We start from the raw sequence: 15,044 nt of genomic DNA, 5'->3' as shown, positions 1-15,044 counted from the left end.
TAAGTGACGTGTCTCAGGGTCACTAAGTTAATCAGTTTCTGAGGTAGATTCAAACGTGTGTCTTTCTGACTCTAAGCCCTGCACCACCGAACTGCCTAGAAAACGATGTTGGTGAAGTGTCATGGAAAGATTCCCAGACTTGGGAGTCACAGAATAGTAGAGTTAGTGAGGACAGATTTGCAGGTCACTGGGTTCAACTCCTTCATCTTGTGAATGAGGAAGCTGAGGCCCAAACGAGTGAAAATGTCTTGCCCAAAAAACAAAAAAAAACAAACAAAAAAAAGAAAATGACTTGCCCAAGGACCCGCAGCTGGTAATAATTGCATCAAAACCACGATTGATACTGGAAAGGGGAGGACGATGTGCCGTCCTGTGGCTCCATTCACCATCTCTGTGACTGCCCAGATCAAAACTCCCTTCCCCAACCCACTACTCCCCTGGCCACCATATTGTGTCTCCCATTAGATTGTAAGCTCCTGGAGGGCAGGGGCCATCTCACTTTTGTATTTGTATTCCCATAATGCCTGGCCCTTAGCAGGCGTTTAATGAATACTTATTGACTGATTGATAATCCCAGCAGAACTGAGATTCAAGGCCAAATCCAGCACCGCTCTTTTCTCTGTTCCATTATATGGGAAACTTGGCGTTGACTCTTACTATGTGTTTAACTAACGACCTCTTAGAGACTTGGTTTCCCCCTCAGTAAGAGGACGGTAATATGGAATAGCCATCATGTTGGTTGTGAGGAAAAGTGCTCTGCAGACCATGACTGCTACAGAAATGGAGTTGGTATTAGGATTCTCCCTCCTCTGAAGATGCCTAGTGGCACGGAGGTGGTCCTGGGTTCTTGAAGGACCAGACCATGGGATCATAGACTTTGAGCTGGAAGGGACCTCTGAAGGCCACTGAGTCCAACCCTTCATTTTACAGATGAGGAAACTGGGGAACAGACAGATTAAGTGACTTGTACAGGGTCACATAGCTAGAAAGTGACTGAGGCAGGATATGAACCCAGATCTTCTGGACTCCAGGTTCAGTGGCCTATCTACCTGCCATTCTCCTTTCTCAAAATAACCCACGGAAGAAAGAGAGCTTCGATTTAGCATCAGAAGGGAACTTTGGAGGCCATGTGGTCTCATTCTCGGTGGGACTGGTGAAGTGATATGCCACATGTCACAAAGGTGACCACGGTGATTTCACCACGGCATCAAAGAGCCCTCTATAAGCATGTGGTGAAGGAAAATAAGCTAGGGAAGTTTCTTCAAGCTTCATCAAGCATTTATTAAGCACCTACTGCATCCCAGGCACTGTGCTAGGTACTGGAGATAGAAAGACAGCAATTGAACAGATCTTGCTCTCATGGAACTATCCATCTATTAGATGTGAAAAAACAAAACCCCAGAGCAGGAAGGCCTCCATGCTGTGGATCCACTCTGGGGGAGCTAATAGAAAGATTTGGCCAAGGATAATACAAGATGAGAAAGTTGGAAGGAATCCAGATTTGGACCAATAGTGAGAAGATGTGCGACGATGAGACTGCAGGTCTATCAGATACTGAAGCATCACGACAGTGATGATAACCTAAGCCAGGCTGGAAAGCTGCCTGGTCCTCAGGTTCACCAGTCTCTTAACTCTACTACCACAGGGAATGTAAATTCCCCAAGCATAGGCCGGGGAAGGAGCAGGGCTACTCTGGGGACCCCCGAGATCTAGAAGAGTCCTTCCTCGACTCCAGGTCACTTACCAGGGACGGAACCATGACTGGAACCTTGGGCTTGAATAGTGACGAGGACAGAGGCTTCCTGGTGGCCGGAGCTGCCGACTACCCGGCACACGTACTCTCCAGAGTCAGCTGGCGACACCTGGTATAGCTGTAGATGGGAGCCATGGACCTGAAATTGGGGATGAAGGAAGAGAGGTTTAAGAAGGGCGCAGAACAGAAAGGTGACATAGAGGTACCAGAAGCTCAGGTGTGGGATCAAAGACTTGGACAATTCATACCCTGTCACCTTCTGAGCGCTGTTTACCATTACATAACAAGTATTCAGTGACTTCTCGTCAAATATAGTTTACACTCCTCTGTCTGGCATTCCATGGTCCCCCAATATGGCAGCACCCTACCTACCTTTCCAGCCTTATTTCCTCTCACTTGCCTTCATGTGTGCTATATTGTAGCGAAATTGGACTGCCCTCTGTCTCCAAACGGGCCTGGTGTTTTCTCACCTCTGTATCTTTGCTTCTGCTCCCTATACCTGGAACATCCTTTCTCTTCTTCTTGGTCTACGGAATGCGTTGCTTCTCACTTTCTTCTCAACCCTCTGTAATCTTGCTTCTGACCTCATTATTCAACTAAAACTCCCCAAAGTGACCAATGATTTCTTTTTTTTTTTGTATTATTTTTTTTTATTCTAACGATTTCTTAATTGTTAAAGCCGATGCCTTTTCTCATTCCTTTTCCTTCTTGGCCCCCTGGCAGAAGCTGGCACTGTTAATCACCTTCCCCTTGTGTAGATTCTCTTTTCCCTGGCATTTCAGGACATTTCTCTCTCCTCCTACCTGTCTCACTGCTTCTTCTCAATCTCCTTTGTGAGATCTTCGTCCAAGTAATTCCCACTAACCATGGATGTCACCCAAGGCTCTCCTTTGGACCCCCTTCTTACAGACTATTTCTTTTTTTTTAATTTTTAAAAAAATTTTAACGTTAATTTAAAAATTTACAGTTTCCAATTCTTTCCCTCCTTCCAATGCCTCCCTAACCCATTGAGAAGGCAAGCAATATAGTACTCATTATACTTAGGAAGTCATGCAAAACATATTTCCATATCAGCCATGTTGGGGGGAAAAGCAATGAAAATAAAGAAAGTAAAAAAAGTATGTTTCCAGCTGCACTCAGAGTCCATCATGGAGGAGGAGAGCATTTTTCATCATGGACTCTTTGGAACTGTCATGGATCGAGGAGCTAAATCTCTCACCCCTCTGTACTATTTCATCCAGTGATCCCATCAGCTTTGATAAGCTCAATTATCTTTATTCAGACGACCCTTTGATCTATATATCTATGTATGGCCCTAGTCTCTCTACTGAGCTACAGCACACATTTCCATCTGCCTCTTAGACAGCTGAAACTGTTGTCCTATGTTGTTCAGTCATTTTTCAGTTGTGTCTGACTCTGTGACCCCATTTGGGGTTTTCTTGGCAAAGATTCCAGCTCATTTTACAGATGAAGAAACTGAGGCAAACAAGGTTAAATGACTAATCTAGGGCCTAGATTTCAACTCCCAAAGATGAGTCTCCCTGACTTTAGGTCCTGTGCTCTATGCACTATGGCACCACCTAGCTGCAGTTACCTTACAGGCATCTCAAAAGTAACAGGTCTAAAACAGAACTTAATATCTTTCCCCCAAAGTCCTCCCTCCCCTCTTCTAGACTTTTCTCCTAGTCACCCAAGCTCACAGCCTCAGTTTCCTTAACTCCTCACTCTCAGTGACCCCATCTATGCAATCTGTTACCACATCATGTCATTTCTACCTTCAAATCACTCATAAATCTACCGTCCCAGCTCTAGCCAGAATCACCTACCCCTGGACAGTTATAAGAATTTCCTAATAAGGTCCCCCCACCCAAGTCTCTCCCCACTCCGAATCCATCCTCTGCTCAGCCACCAAAGTGATTTTCCTAAAGCACAGATCTGACCACATCTCCTCCTTAACTCAAGAAACTTTAGTGGCTCCCTGTTCCCTCCAAAATTAAACATAACATTCTCTGATGGGTGGATTAAATATAAAGTTCTCTGGTGGGCATTTAAAGTCCTTCCCAACCTGGCTCCAACCTATTTTTTTAGTCCTATTGTCCTTTCCTCCCCTCCAGGAATGCTTTGAGCCAGCTACATAGACCAACTTGCTTTTATGTGAACATAACACTGCATCTCCCATCACAGTGCCTTTGTCTGGGCTGTCCCCCATGCCTGGAATGCTCTCCCTCTACCTCATCACTTTCCCAGGCTTCCTTCAGAACTCAGCTTAGACCGCACCTTGTACCAGAGGCCCTTCTAGCCCTCCCAGCTGCTAGTGCCTTCCCCTCTGAGTATTCCCTCCACCTAATCTGTACATTTCTTGCATGTACCTAGTAATTTATAGGTTATCTCCTTCATTGGAATATAAGCTCCCTAAAGGTAGGAATTGATTTTTGCCTCTATTGCAGGCATTTCCTAGGGTGCTGGCACACTTAAATTGATTAATTATTAACTAATTGATTATTGATTAGCTAATTGATTTACTGATGGCCCCCTAAAGATAATTCAAATCCCACGTCCTTCAGGAAGTGTTTTTCCTCTGATTCTCTGGGTCCCTAAAAACCTCTCCTTTCCAACCTACATAACTCTGTTTCTGTGCTGTTCTGTAATCTTATTGTTATCTGTGTGGTTGTCTTTCTTTCCTGCTTGACCATAAGTTCAACAAGGGTAGGAATCGTGTCTTCTCTATGTTTGCACCGTCTCTTGGGCCTAGCACAGTGTTCTGGACACAGTTGATGCTTAACAAGTGTTTTTTGAAAGAATGAAGGAATAAAGGCACAAATCTTAGGGATGGCAAAGACAGAAATAGATACCAAAATCTTCACAACAGCAGGTTTTGTGGGAGCAATAAATGAAACAAAGAGGCTGCCCATTGATTAGGAAGGTCTGAGCAAATTGTGGTAGATGAACATAACGGAATATGATTATGCTATAGGAAAACACAAATGCAAGGAGTTTTAGAAAAACATGGGAAGATTCATGGCGGTTAATGCAGAATGAAATCAGAAGAAAAATATGCACAATGAGTACAATAATTTAAATGAAACCAGTGATTCACTGTAATGTTCCATTTACCAAGGACAGAAGATGGAAACACATTTCCCTTCTCTACAGAGGTGGGGAACTGTGGACAAAGAATGTTGTATACACTGTCGTGTTTGTGGACTTTTTTGAACTGCTATTTCTTTGTTGCAAGGAAATGCTATGATGTAAAAACAAAAGATATTCATAAAGCAACAAATTATGAATGAATGAAAATCTGGCCTGCTTAGAGGGCACCCTCAATTAGAAGGTCCCAGATTTAGAAGGGTGGTAATGTCTCTATAGGACAGGAGGTCCTGGGGATGAGAGAGATCCCAGGCACGCGATTCTCATCATTAGGATATAGGATAATATACTTACAATTATCTGCTCATTTTAAATATAAGGGAACTCGACCCAGAGAGGTACTCAGAGACTTGCCCGGAGTCACTCAGATGTTAACTACAGAGGGAATTTGAACCAGGATCTCTGACCCTGGAGGTGGGTGTCTTTCTGCCTTCTCATGACATGCATCTCTCTCTCACTCTCCCTAAGCCAACTCTTACCTGGTGCTTGGCTGGGAGGCTGCCCCCGCGCTTGTACCACGAGACCTGGGCGTGGGCCTGACCGGCAACGATGCAGTTCAGATCCACGGTCTGTCCTTCGGCCACAGATGAGGAGGATGACTCGATCCTGATTGGAGGCGTGACGCCCTGGGCTGGGGACACAGTGGACTGCTTGGGACCTTGGCACAGCCTCTCTGGGCAGGGAGATGGGGAGAGGCTGGGGCAGGGCAGTGGGGCCCACCAGACCTCTGTGTCCTAATGGGGAGATGGGAACTAGAAATGGCATGCTTTAGTATAGTGAGACGAAAACTGGGTGTGGAGTAGGAGGGCCCGGGCTACCTGCGTGTTCTGAGGAAAATACATCACACTTTCTAGGGCTCAGTCTGCTCATCTCTAAAATGAGAGGACGAGATCAGATAGCTTTTCTCAGCTCCACATTTTTAAACTCCTTATAATGCCTTAGGCTAGGACTGGAGGCCAACTCAGAGATACTTCAGTTACAAAGAGGAGTGGGGATCTAAGAATTTCCCAACCACATACTGGAGAAGAGGAGAGGCTTTGGGGCAGGGCTTCTCTGGGGCCACATGGCTCTCAGCAGTCCCCTCCATGACCCTGGGACCCTCACCAGGGATGGAGCCTTCAGGCTCAATGGTGACAAGGACAGAGGTTTCCTGGGGGCTGGGGCCGCCAACCACCCTGCACACGTATTCTCCAGAGTCAGCTGGGGACACCTGATGTAGTCGGAGCTGGGAGCCATGGACCTGAGCAGGGGAAAATGAGAGAAGGCAAGAAATTGACTCAGGAATTCTCAAGGTAAAGGCCAAGAGTGACCCAGACTTCAGGAGACAGGAAGTGCCCCTTCTGAGGAGGGGATGCCTTTAAGGGGACTTGGGGCCTCCTGACAAAGAACTGGGTGGAGACTGAGTAATATTGTTGATGAACACACACATACATGCACACACATAGTATGTGCATGTGCATATACACACAAACATACACATACACACTACATACACATGTATTGTGTATGTATAGCTGTGTGTATATACATACATATATATATGTATGTTCACTCAATATACATATTTTGGACATGATCCACGCAGGAATTTATTTTTGCTTGATTATGCATGTTTACTATAAGGGTTTTGTTTTTCCCTTTTTTTTCAGTGGGGGAAGGCAGGTAGGAGCGAGAGAAAAAAAAAGCATTTTGTTAATTGAAAAAAAGACAAGGAACTTGGGGAACCCATCATGGGGAGCAGAGAGTTTCCACCCCCAAACCCCTCCGGATCTGTTTCTCTCTAACCTTGCCCTAGATCGATCCATACCTGGTGCCGGGCAGGGAGGGTGCCACCACGCTTGTACCATGTGACCTGGGCATGGGCTTGCCCTGAGATGATGCAGTTTAGATCTAGGGTCTGACCTTCAGCCACAGATGAGGAAGATGACTCAATCCTGATTGGGGGTGTGATGTCCTGGGCTGGGGACACAGGGGAAAGGTCGGAGACCTGGTAAGGCTTCTCCAGCAGAGAAATGGGGAGGCCAGAATAGAACTATGAAGACAGTGGGATCTCACTGATGTCCTAGGGCAGACCCCAAAGACCCCCCTTGAGGTTCATCAGCTTCTGGGCTCTACTCCCACAGTGGGGAAAGGGTGTTGTGAGGATTCCCTAGACATCAATCAGAGAAGGAAGAGATTCCCGGGCAAGACTTCACTGGTGATGCACCAGGCCCTGAGATCTCTCTGGCCCTGGGCCACTTACCTTGGACAGAGCCATGCAAAGAGCCCTCGGGTTCAATGGTGACAAGAACAGAGGCTTCGTGGTGGCTGGAGCCGCTGACCACCCGGCACACATACTCTCCGGAGTCAGCTGGAGACACTTGGTGCAGTTGTAGCCGGGAGCCACGGACCTAATCCGGAGACAATTCGATTCAATTGGATTCAACAAGCTTTGATTAAGTCTCAGAAGGTGCTAGGCACTATGTTAAGACACAAAAACAAAATGGTCCCTGCCCTCCAGGAGATTATATTCTAAAGGTGAGGGGGAACAGGATCTAACCCTCCTCCCCTTCACACACACACACACACACACACACACACACAAATATATACAACATATATATTATACATATACACACACACACATGAAAAATAAAAACAAAGTTATAGGGATCGAAAGGGAGAACCCAGGGCAACAGAGAGTTCCCATATACTTCTTCCCTTGACATTTCCCAAGGCTGTACCTGGTGCCTGGCTGGAAGACTGCCTCCTCGCTTGTACCAAGTGACCTGGGCATGGGCCTGCCCAGCCACGACACAGTTCAGAACCAGGGTCTGCCCCTCAGCGACAGTAGAGGAAGAGGATTCAATTTTGATTGGGGGAGTGACACCCGGGGCTGGAGGGGATGGACACAGGGAGTGAGTTATCATCAGCTCCAGAGGCTCAGCCCATCACCCATCAGGTGCCCCCTTGGCCTTGACTTACGGTAGGAGAAGCTGGCGCCTTGGCCTCCAGTGACTGTGACTGTCAGGGAGGCCTCCATGCCATTGGCCGCACGACACACATACTCACCAGCATCGGCCGGGGTGGCATGGAAGATGTACAGGCGGGAGCCACGGACCTGCAAAGAGAGCCATGAGAAGGCACGGGACAGAAGGTCACAGAGCTTCCTCTCTTATAGAATCTCAGCGATGGAAGGGCTCCCCAAGGCCATCTGGTCCAATCTTTCCCTGAACACTCAGCGGTCAGTCAACAAGCATTTAATATGGGCCAGACACTGTGCAAAGCACCGGGGATTACCAAGAAAAGCAAAAACAATCCCTGCCCTCCATGAGCTTCCAGTCCAGTGGGGGAAGTGTTCTTGAGGACACATTCCCAGCAAGCGGTCCCCTAGCCTCCACTTGAAGATTCCTAGTATTTTTTTAATTTTTATTTTTTTATTAAGGCAATTGGGGTTAAGTGACTTGCCCAGGGTCACACAGCTAGCAAGTGTCAAGTGTTTGGTCTGAGGCCGAATTTGAACTCAGGTCCTCCTGACTTCAGGGCCTCTGCTCTATCCACTGAGCCACCCAGCTGCCCTGAAGATTCCTAGTGTTGACCCTACTATCTGAGGCCTTCATTTCCAATCCCCTGTTTGCACCTACTGCCTGTGTGATCTTAGGTAAGTCACTTCCCTTGGACCTTAGCTTCCTCACTTCTAAATGAGGGCTTGGACCGAGGACCTCTGAGGTCTGTGATGCTAGCAATGGAGAGCTGACTTCCTCCTCAGGCCAACAATTCCGCTTTGGGGCAGGAGGGGAGCAGAGAGCTCTGTACTCCTTGCCTTCCCTGGAGCTAATCCTCTGAGAACCCCTTGCTTTGATAATGATGATTATTATATCGTAGATAATTGTTATTATTATGTTATACATAGTAATTATTATTAATAGCGTTTATAGAGTACTTTAAGGTTTGAAAAGCTCCTTATAAATATCATCTTATTTGATCTTCAAGACAACCTTGGGAGGGAGATGTTATTATTTATCGTCCTTTTACACATAGGAAACTGGGGAAAAAGAGGTTGAATGACTTGCCCAGGGTCTCCCTGTTAGCAAGTGGCTGAGGCGGGATTTGAATCTGGGTCTTCCTGACTCCAAGTCCGAGCTGAGCCTCTCACCTGTTACTTTCTTTTCGGCTCAGTTCAAAGGCCACCTCCAATAAGAAAGCTTTACTGATTCTTACAGTTAGGGTTCCTTCTTGCTTTAAACCATCATAGATCTACTTTTTTTTTTTAAACAAGCTAGGCTTCTCAGTAGACTGTATAGTCCTTGAGGGCAGAGACTGCTTTTGTTTGGTGTTTGCTATCACCACTGGCTGGTACAGAGTCCACTACCTTGTATACAGTAGGAACTTAATAATTGTTCATTGGATTGGAATGGGCCAGACACTCGGACTGAGAGCTGCCTCCAGAGTTTCCTTCATCTCCCCCTCTTAGGGGTTCTTTTCTTCCCCAGCCCACCCCCCATGCCCCTTGACCTCTGCTGTGGTCTTCTTTGGCAGTGGGTCCAGTACCTGGTGCCGGGCAGGGAGGCTGCCCCCTCGCTTGTACCAAGTGACCTGGGCATGGGCCTGCCCAGCAACCACGCAGCTCAGGTCTACCGTCTGCCCTTCGGCCACTGTTGGGGATGAGGATTCGATCCGGACAGGTGCGGGAGTGGCTGGGGCTGCAGACACAGGGGTCATGTCAGGACATCAGACCCAGAAGCAAAGGTAGGCAGTGAAGAGGAGAAAAGGATAGGGAAATAAGGAGGTGAGAGAGAGATAAGCGGAGGGGAAGTGGAGGAAGGCTAGCTGGAAAGGATAACGGAGGGCCAGGGATGAAGCAGTAAATCAGAAGCCAAGGGAAGCTGGGCCCCTGGGCTAGGCTCTCATAACCGATCTAAGATATCAGCCCAGTAGCAGGACGCCTGCAGCTCTGGCTGGGGCAGGGAGGGAGGGCCCTTTCCCGTTGCCCCCCCAGGCTGTTCACCTGGGATGGAGTCATCGTGGGAGCGGGAAGGTTGGACGGTGATGACGAGGGAGGCCTCGTGGGGACGGGAGTCTCGGACCACACGGCACACGTACTCCCCGGAGTCAGCTGGGGTGACCTGGTACAGCCGTAGCCAGGTTCCATGGTCCTGCACAAGGGGAAGAAGGAGGGAGAGAGATTGGGGGACAGGAGGGGAAAGAGACCCTCCAGGCTGCTCCCAACCCCCTAGTGCCACCAGCTAGGCTCCCAGGGGCTGGAGACGCCGCATGTGAGTCAGGAGTCCATGGCCCCCTTCTGGGCTCTGTCACTGATCATGCCTTCTCCTGAGGTTCCATGTTCTCATGGGGAATAGGAGGTAGGTCCTATCTACCTATCTCATAAGCCGGTTGTGAAGACGGCACTTTGTAAAACTTAAGTATCATAGAAATGGTAGCTACCCTTGTCAAGGCTCCAGGTTAAGTGGGAGCCTTGGGGGATGGGGCTCCTTCCATGGTCAGGCTGATGGCAAGCTACGAGTTGGATGGCTTCAGTCACCAGGGGAAGGCAATGTGCCTCAGTGGATGTGGAGTACTGGGTTCTAGGTTAATAGCACCTACACAGCACTTTAAAAATACTATCTCTTAAAAAAATAAAAATATTATGTCATTTGATCTCTGCAACAACAACTCTGGGATATAGGCACTATTATTATTTCCATTTTACAGCAGAGAAAACTGAGGCAGACAGAGATTAAGTGATTTGTGCAGGTCATGCTGTGGCAGGGATTTGAACCTGGGTCTTCCTGACTCCAAGTCCAGGGTCTTAATTTCCTCATCTGTCAAATGAGGGGATATGGCTAAATGACCTCTAAATTCTGTTTCAGCTCAGAATCCTAAGGGTCTATGAGAATGCCAGACACCGCCTCTCTCTGACATTCTTCTCCCATACCTGACGCCGGACAGGGAGACTGCTGCCACGCTTGTACCATGTGACCTGGGCGTGGGCCTGTCCAGTGACCACACAGTTCAGATCCACGGTTTGTCCTTCAGTTATTTCTGTAGAGGAGGTCTCAATCCTCATGGGGAAGCTGGTGTCAGAGCCTGAGGACAGATAGGTGGATCAGGGAGCTAGGTGTAGACTCCCCTTCCCTGCACTTGGCGCCTGTCTCCAAGGCTCAGCTGGCAGTGCCACTGAGGGCATGGGCCCCAAGGATATACCAGAGTAGGACAGCTGGGCGGCTGTGGCGGCTGAAACTGAGGCATGGAAGACGGCTCAGAATGCCTGGGCCCAGGCAGCCTGGCTGCCCCTAGGGGCCTGGACAGGGGCGTCAGAAGTATCTCTCCCATGTTCCGTCCTAACTCAGCACCTTGTTCTCAGTTCTTTTTCTCAGAAATGCCTCATTGCCGAAGGGTCGTTACACACAGTAGTCTTCCTGCTTTGATCATACTTCCATCCTGAGACCTCTAGGGACTCCCTAACAAAGAGCCTACCAAACAAAATACTGGTTCTGGCATCCGAGGCCCTTTACAATCCAGTGCCACTCTGCCTGCCAGGACTATTTCATGTGACTACTTTTCCCGGATTCTGGAATCCATTCAACCTGCACTATCCACTGTCCCCCATTCCCTCACCATCTCTTGTCTCCGTCACTTTGCTCACACTATCCCCCAGCCCTGTAATCTACTTCCGCCCCCACTACGACAACTGTCCATTGAAGCCCTCCCCTTCCTTCCAGACCCCAAGCAGAGGCCACCTCTTCCATGAAGCTTTCTCTGACTCACCCTCCAGGGTCTTTCTCTTACTTTGATTTTTTTTTTCCTAGCACTCTGCTTGGGCCTCTCTGGGGCAGCCCTGTCACCTCAGTCCCTGCTACCCCAGTTATTTGTGTCTCTTCAGAGAAAGGTCTGAGTGACAGCTATCTGAGCATCTTCCCCAGTACTGGGTAAAAGGCCTTGTATGAGATGCCATTTAATAAATATTGGTGAATGAATGAGTGACAATGTTGGGCATTAGCCAAGGCCTTTGCATGTCAACTCAAAGACCCAAGCTACTTCACTTTACTTCCCTGTAAGCAAGGCCCAATTCTCCATTCTTCCTAGGTCTTCTGGTCCATCCCCTGGAAGAATTAAGGGTCCCTCCAAACTCCCCTGGGTTTACAGATCAGGGAATGTCTCTTGGGGCTTGGCAGACATATCCCAGAGAACCCATGTGCTCTGCAGCTTCCGGCCTGTCTCTGGCCTGGCCCGGCCCACCATCATGGTCCCTCACCTTGTGAATGGCCAGAGCCAGGACTGCCCCCATGGGAGACAGAGATATCGATGGAGGCTTCCTGGTGGCCTGAGGTGCCCTCAAACCGGCACACATATGTGCCTGAGTCTGCTGGAATCAGGTGATATAGCCGCAGTCGGGTGCCGTGAACCTGAGGACAGAGAGTTAAAAGATAGGGTGGATGAAAAGGGGGAGAAGGCTGCCCCATGCCCTTTGCTCCTCAGTACCCCAGAGTCTTAGCTGTAGGGTCTCAGCTTTCTACATTCCCATTATGTTTCTCCACCAGTCCCCCAAAACACGGCTGCGTCTCCGCCTCCCTTCTCCACATGGCTTCCCTAAGAGGGATTTCCAGAAGTACCTGGTGCCGAGTAGGGAGGCTCCCACCACGCCGGTACCACGTGACCTGGGCATGGGCATGACCAGTGATCACACAGTTCAGATCCACTGTCTGTCCTTCAGTCACTGATGGGGAAGATGATTCGATCCTCATGGCGGGGACAGTGCCTGAGTCTGGAGGTTCACGATGACAATGTGAGGATCGTTAGATTGTTGAAAGGATCAGCCTGCTATGGACCAGGACCTATGCTGGGCACTGGGGGCATCAAGGGTCATCTAGTTCACCTATCCCCCACTTTGAAAGGCAGAACAGTATAGTAGAGAGACTGCCAGACAGAATTAGGAAGACCTGAGTTCAATTCTTACCTCGGACACTTACTAGCCTCAGTTTCCACATCTGTAAAAGGGGCTCCTAGCTCAAAAAGTAGTTGAGTGGATCGATTGAGATTAAAGAGGAAGTCCCCAAAGCACTATTGGTTTTTTAGAGATGAGGAAATGGGAGGCAAGGTGTCAAATCAATAAAAATATCAACAAATATTTATTAGTGACCTACTATGTGCAAGGCACTATGCTAGATGCTGGGGATATAAAGGCAAAAATGTAATTGTCTCTGCCCTCAAGAATCCTATTAGGGGAGACCACACCTACATATATGAGTATGTAAAAGAATAAAAAGGGAATAAGTACAAAGGAGTTGACCAGGTAGCAGGTGGCAAGGCCAGGATGTGAACCCACACACTCTAATTCTAAATCCAGAGCTCTTTCTGCTAACCCACTTAGGAAAGGGGGATGGGGAGAGCTAGAGAAAGGTTAAGTGACCAGACCCTCAGTGTGACCCCTTCAGGGGGGCCCTGCCTCTTTATGCCCAGGCCAGACCTTCAACAAACACCTCAGCCCTGCCCACTAACTGACCAGGCCTCGGCTTTGGCCAGTGCTCCCTGGGCAGTCACCCCTGCCCCAGCCCACACCTGGAACAATCACCACTTCCATGCGGGCCTGGGCACTGCCAGTGAGGGTGTTAGAACTGCACACATAGACGCCAGCATCAGCAGCTGCTGCATCTGGGATGAACAGCATGGTGTGCTCCACGCGGGCCTGCAAGGTGCAAGCAATGAGTTAGGACCAGAGAGGAAGAGAATGAGACAGCACAGGATAGGAGAAAGGATGGGTCTATGGAACACGTGCAGTGTCTGGGGCCTAGGTGGACTGTTGAAGGAGGAAAGAGAGACTGGAATAGTTTAGAGAATGTAGAAAAGAGGGAGATGAGGAGGAAGGGGGAGGTAGAGGATGGGAAAAGAGAGTAGGGGAGACAAGGGAGAGAAGAGAAGGAAAGGGGAGAAGGGGAGGAAGGAGATAAAGGTGGAGGAGGGAGAAATGCAGGGAAAAGAAAGAAGGGAGAAAAAAGGAGACAAGAAGGAAGTGAAGAATAGAGAGAAGTGGGGAAAAGGAGGAGGAAAGAAAGACTAAGGGACACTGAGGATAGTGGGTGGATACACTGGAAGAACAGGTCTGTTTTAGACCAGACTGGATTAGGTTGGGCTAGACAAAGCGAGTTTTAAGAAGTGGTCCTGAAGGCCTCACCTTGGCTGGTAAAGCTCCCCCCTCCTTCGTCCAGACGATCCTGTGGGGTGGGTTCCCAGTCACCTGACAATTCAGTCTCACAATGTGGCCCTCCTGCACCTGGGTCTGCTCAGGGCGTGGCTGGGCATCGGACGTTCGAGCCCCTGCCCAGAAGAGGCAGAATGAATTCTACCTGGTGTGCCCTTCTCCCTGGACCCAAACTACTTCTTATCCCCGTACTTTCACGTTGCTCCTCCTCTGGGGCCTTTGGCTCCTTCCTCCCAATACCATCATTGCTCCAGATCTACCGAACCCTTCCCCCTGCTTGCAACATCAAGGCAGGCCCCTGTTCACACCCCTGACCTTCTCCTCCCCTTCCTTGTGTTCCTTCCCCTCTTACCATGCACATGGAGGACAGCTCTGGCTACATGCTGTCCAGCAGTATTGGAAGCACGGCATAGGTACTGGGCTTGGTCAGACAGCTCAGTGGCTGGGAGGCGTAGGATACCACCATGAATCCAGGCCTTCCGGGGCATCTGACCCCCAGGACCCCCTGGAACCAAAAGGAGGGAGTACGAGGTCAGTAACAGTCAGAGTCTGGCCCAAGTCCTCACCCTTAAGACCCTCGTTCTACCCATGAAGAGGGGGAGATATATCACAAAGTTTTTCACCCAATATTGCATATACTATCAGACTGGGTTGCTATGTTGGTTAATTTTGTGATGTTAACTTATTTTCCTCTTTTTATTATTATCTGTAATAAGGGATGGCTCTCTGGGTAGGGATCAGGGAGGTAAATATTTGGAAATAAAGATAATATAAAAACAAAAGAGATTAATAAAAATGTTTTAAAGAAATTGGTCAAAAAACCTTCAAAGTTTCCCATCCCCTTGTCCTCAGCTTGAGCGTTCAAACTAAGCCCTAGTGTTGCTAAGGATCATAGGTCAAAGATGTAGACTTGGAAGGAACCCTGGAGGTCATCTGGTCCAACTCCTTTGTTTTACAGATGAGAGT

At 48.6% G+C, this 15,044-nt stretch overlaps 1 protein-coding gene across 5 annotated transcripts in view; it reads right to left on the bottom strand.

Annotated features, from left to right (window-relative positions):
- Positions 1–15,044, bottom strand: part of HSPG2 (heparan sulfate proteoglycan 2) — a 166,356-nt gene that overhangs the window by 39,694 nt on the left and 111,618 nt on the right. For all 5 annotated transcript variants that reach the window (XM_027841414.1, XM_027841415.1, XM_027841416.1 and 2 more), the window contains exons 46-60: positions 14,431–14,583; positions 14,052–14,194; positions 13,439–13,565; positions 12,493–12,644; positions 12,135–12,285; positions 10,815–10,966; positions 9,888–10,035; positions 9,431–9,582; positions 7,865–8,000; positions 7,624–7,775; positions 7,143–7,290; positions 6,708–6,859; positions 6,005–6,140; positions 5,380–5,531; positions 1,745–1,892 (exon numbers count right to left, since the gene is read on the bottom strand). In XM_027841414.1, coding sequence (XP_027697215.1) covers positions 1,745–1,892; positions 5,380–5,531; positions 6,005–6,140; positions 6,708–6,859; positions 7,143–7,290; positions 7,624–7,775; positions 7,865–8,000; positions 9,431–9,582; positions 9,888–10,035; positions 10,815–10,966; positions 12,135–12,285; positions 12,493–12,644; positions 13,439–13,565; positions 14,052–14,194; positions 14,431–14,583 — 2,202 coding nt within the window. The remainder of the gene's footprint in view (positions 1–1,744; positions 1,893–5,379; positions 5,532–6,004; positions 6,141–6,707; positions 6,860–7,142; positions 7,291–7,623; positions 7,776–7,864; positions 8,001–9,430; positions 9,583–9,887; positions 10,036–10,814; positions 10,967–12,134; positions 12,286–12,492; positions 12,645–13,438; positions 13,566–14,051; positions 14,195–14,430; positions 14,584–15,044) is intronic.

The sequence above is a fragment of the Vombatus ursinus genome, unplaced genomic scaffold (genome assembly GCF_900497805.2).
Source record: "Vombatus ursinus unplaced genomic scaffold, bare-nosed wombat genome assembly UNPS02014859.1, whole genome shotgun sequence".
Classification (NCBI taxonomy): Eukaryota; Metazoa; Chordata; class Mammalia; order Diprotodontia; family Vombatidae; genus Vombatus; species Vombatus ursinus.
Note: the sequence above shows the minus strand (reverse complement) of the source record. Positions and strands in the feature narration are given on the sequence as shown.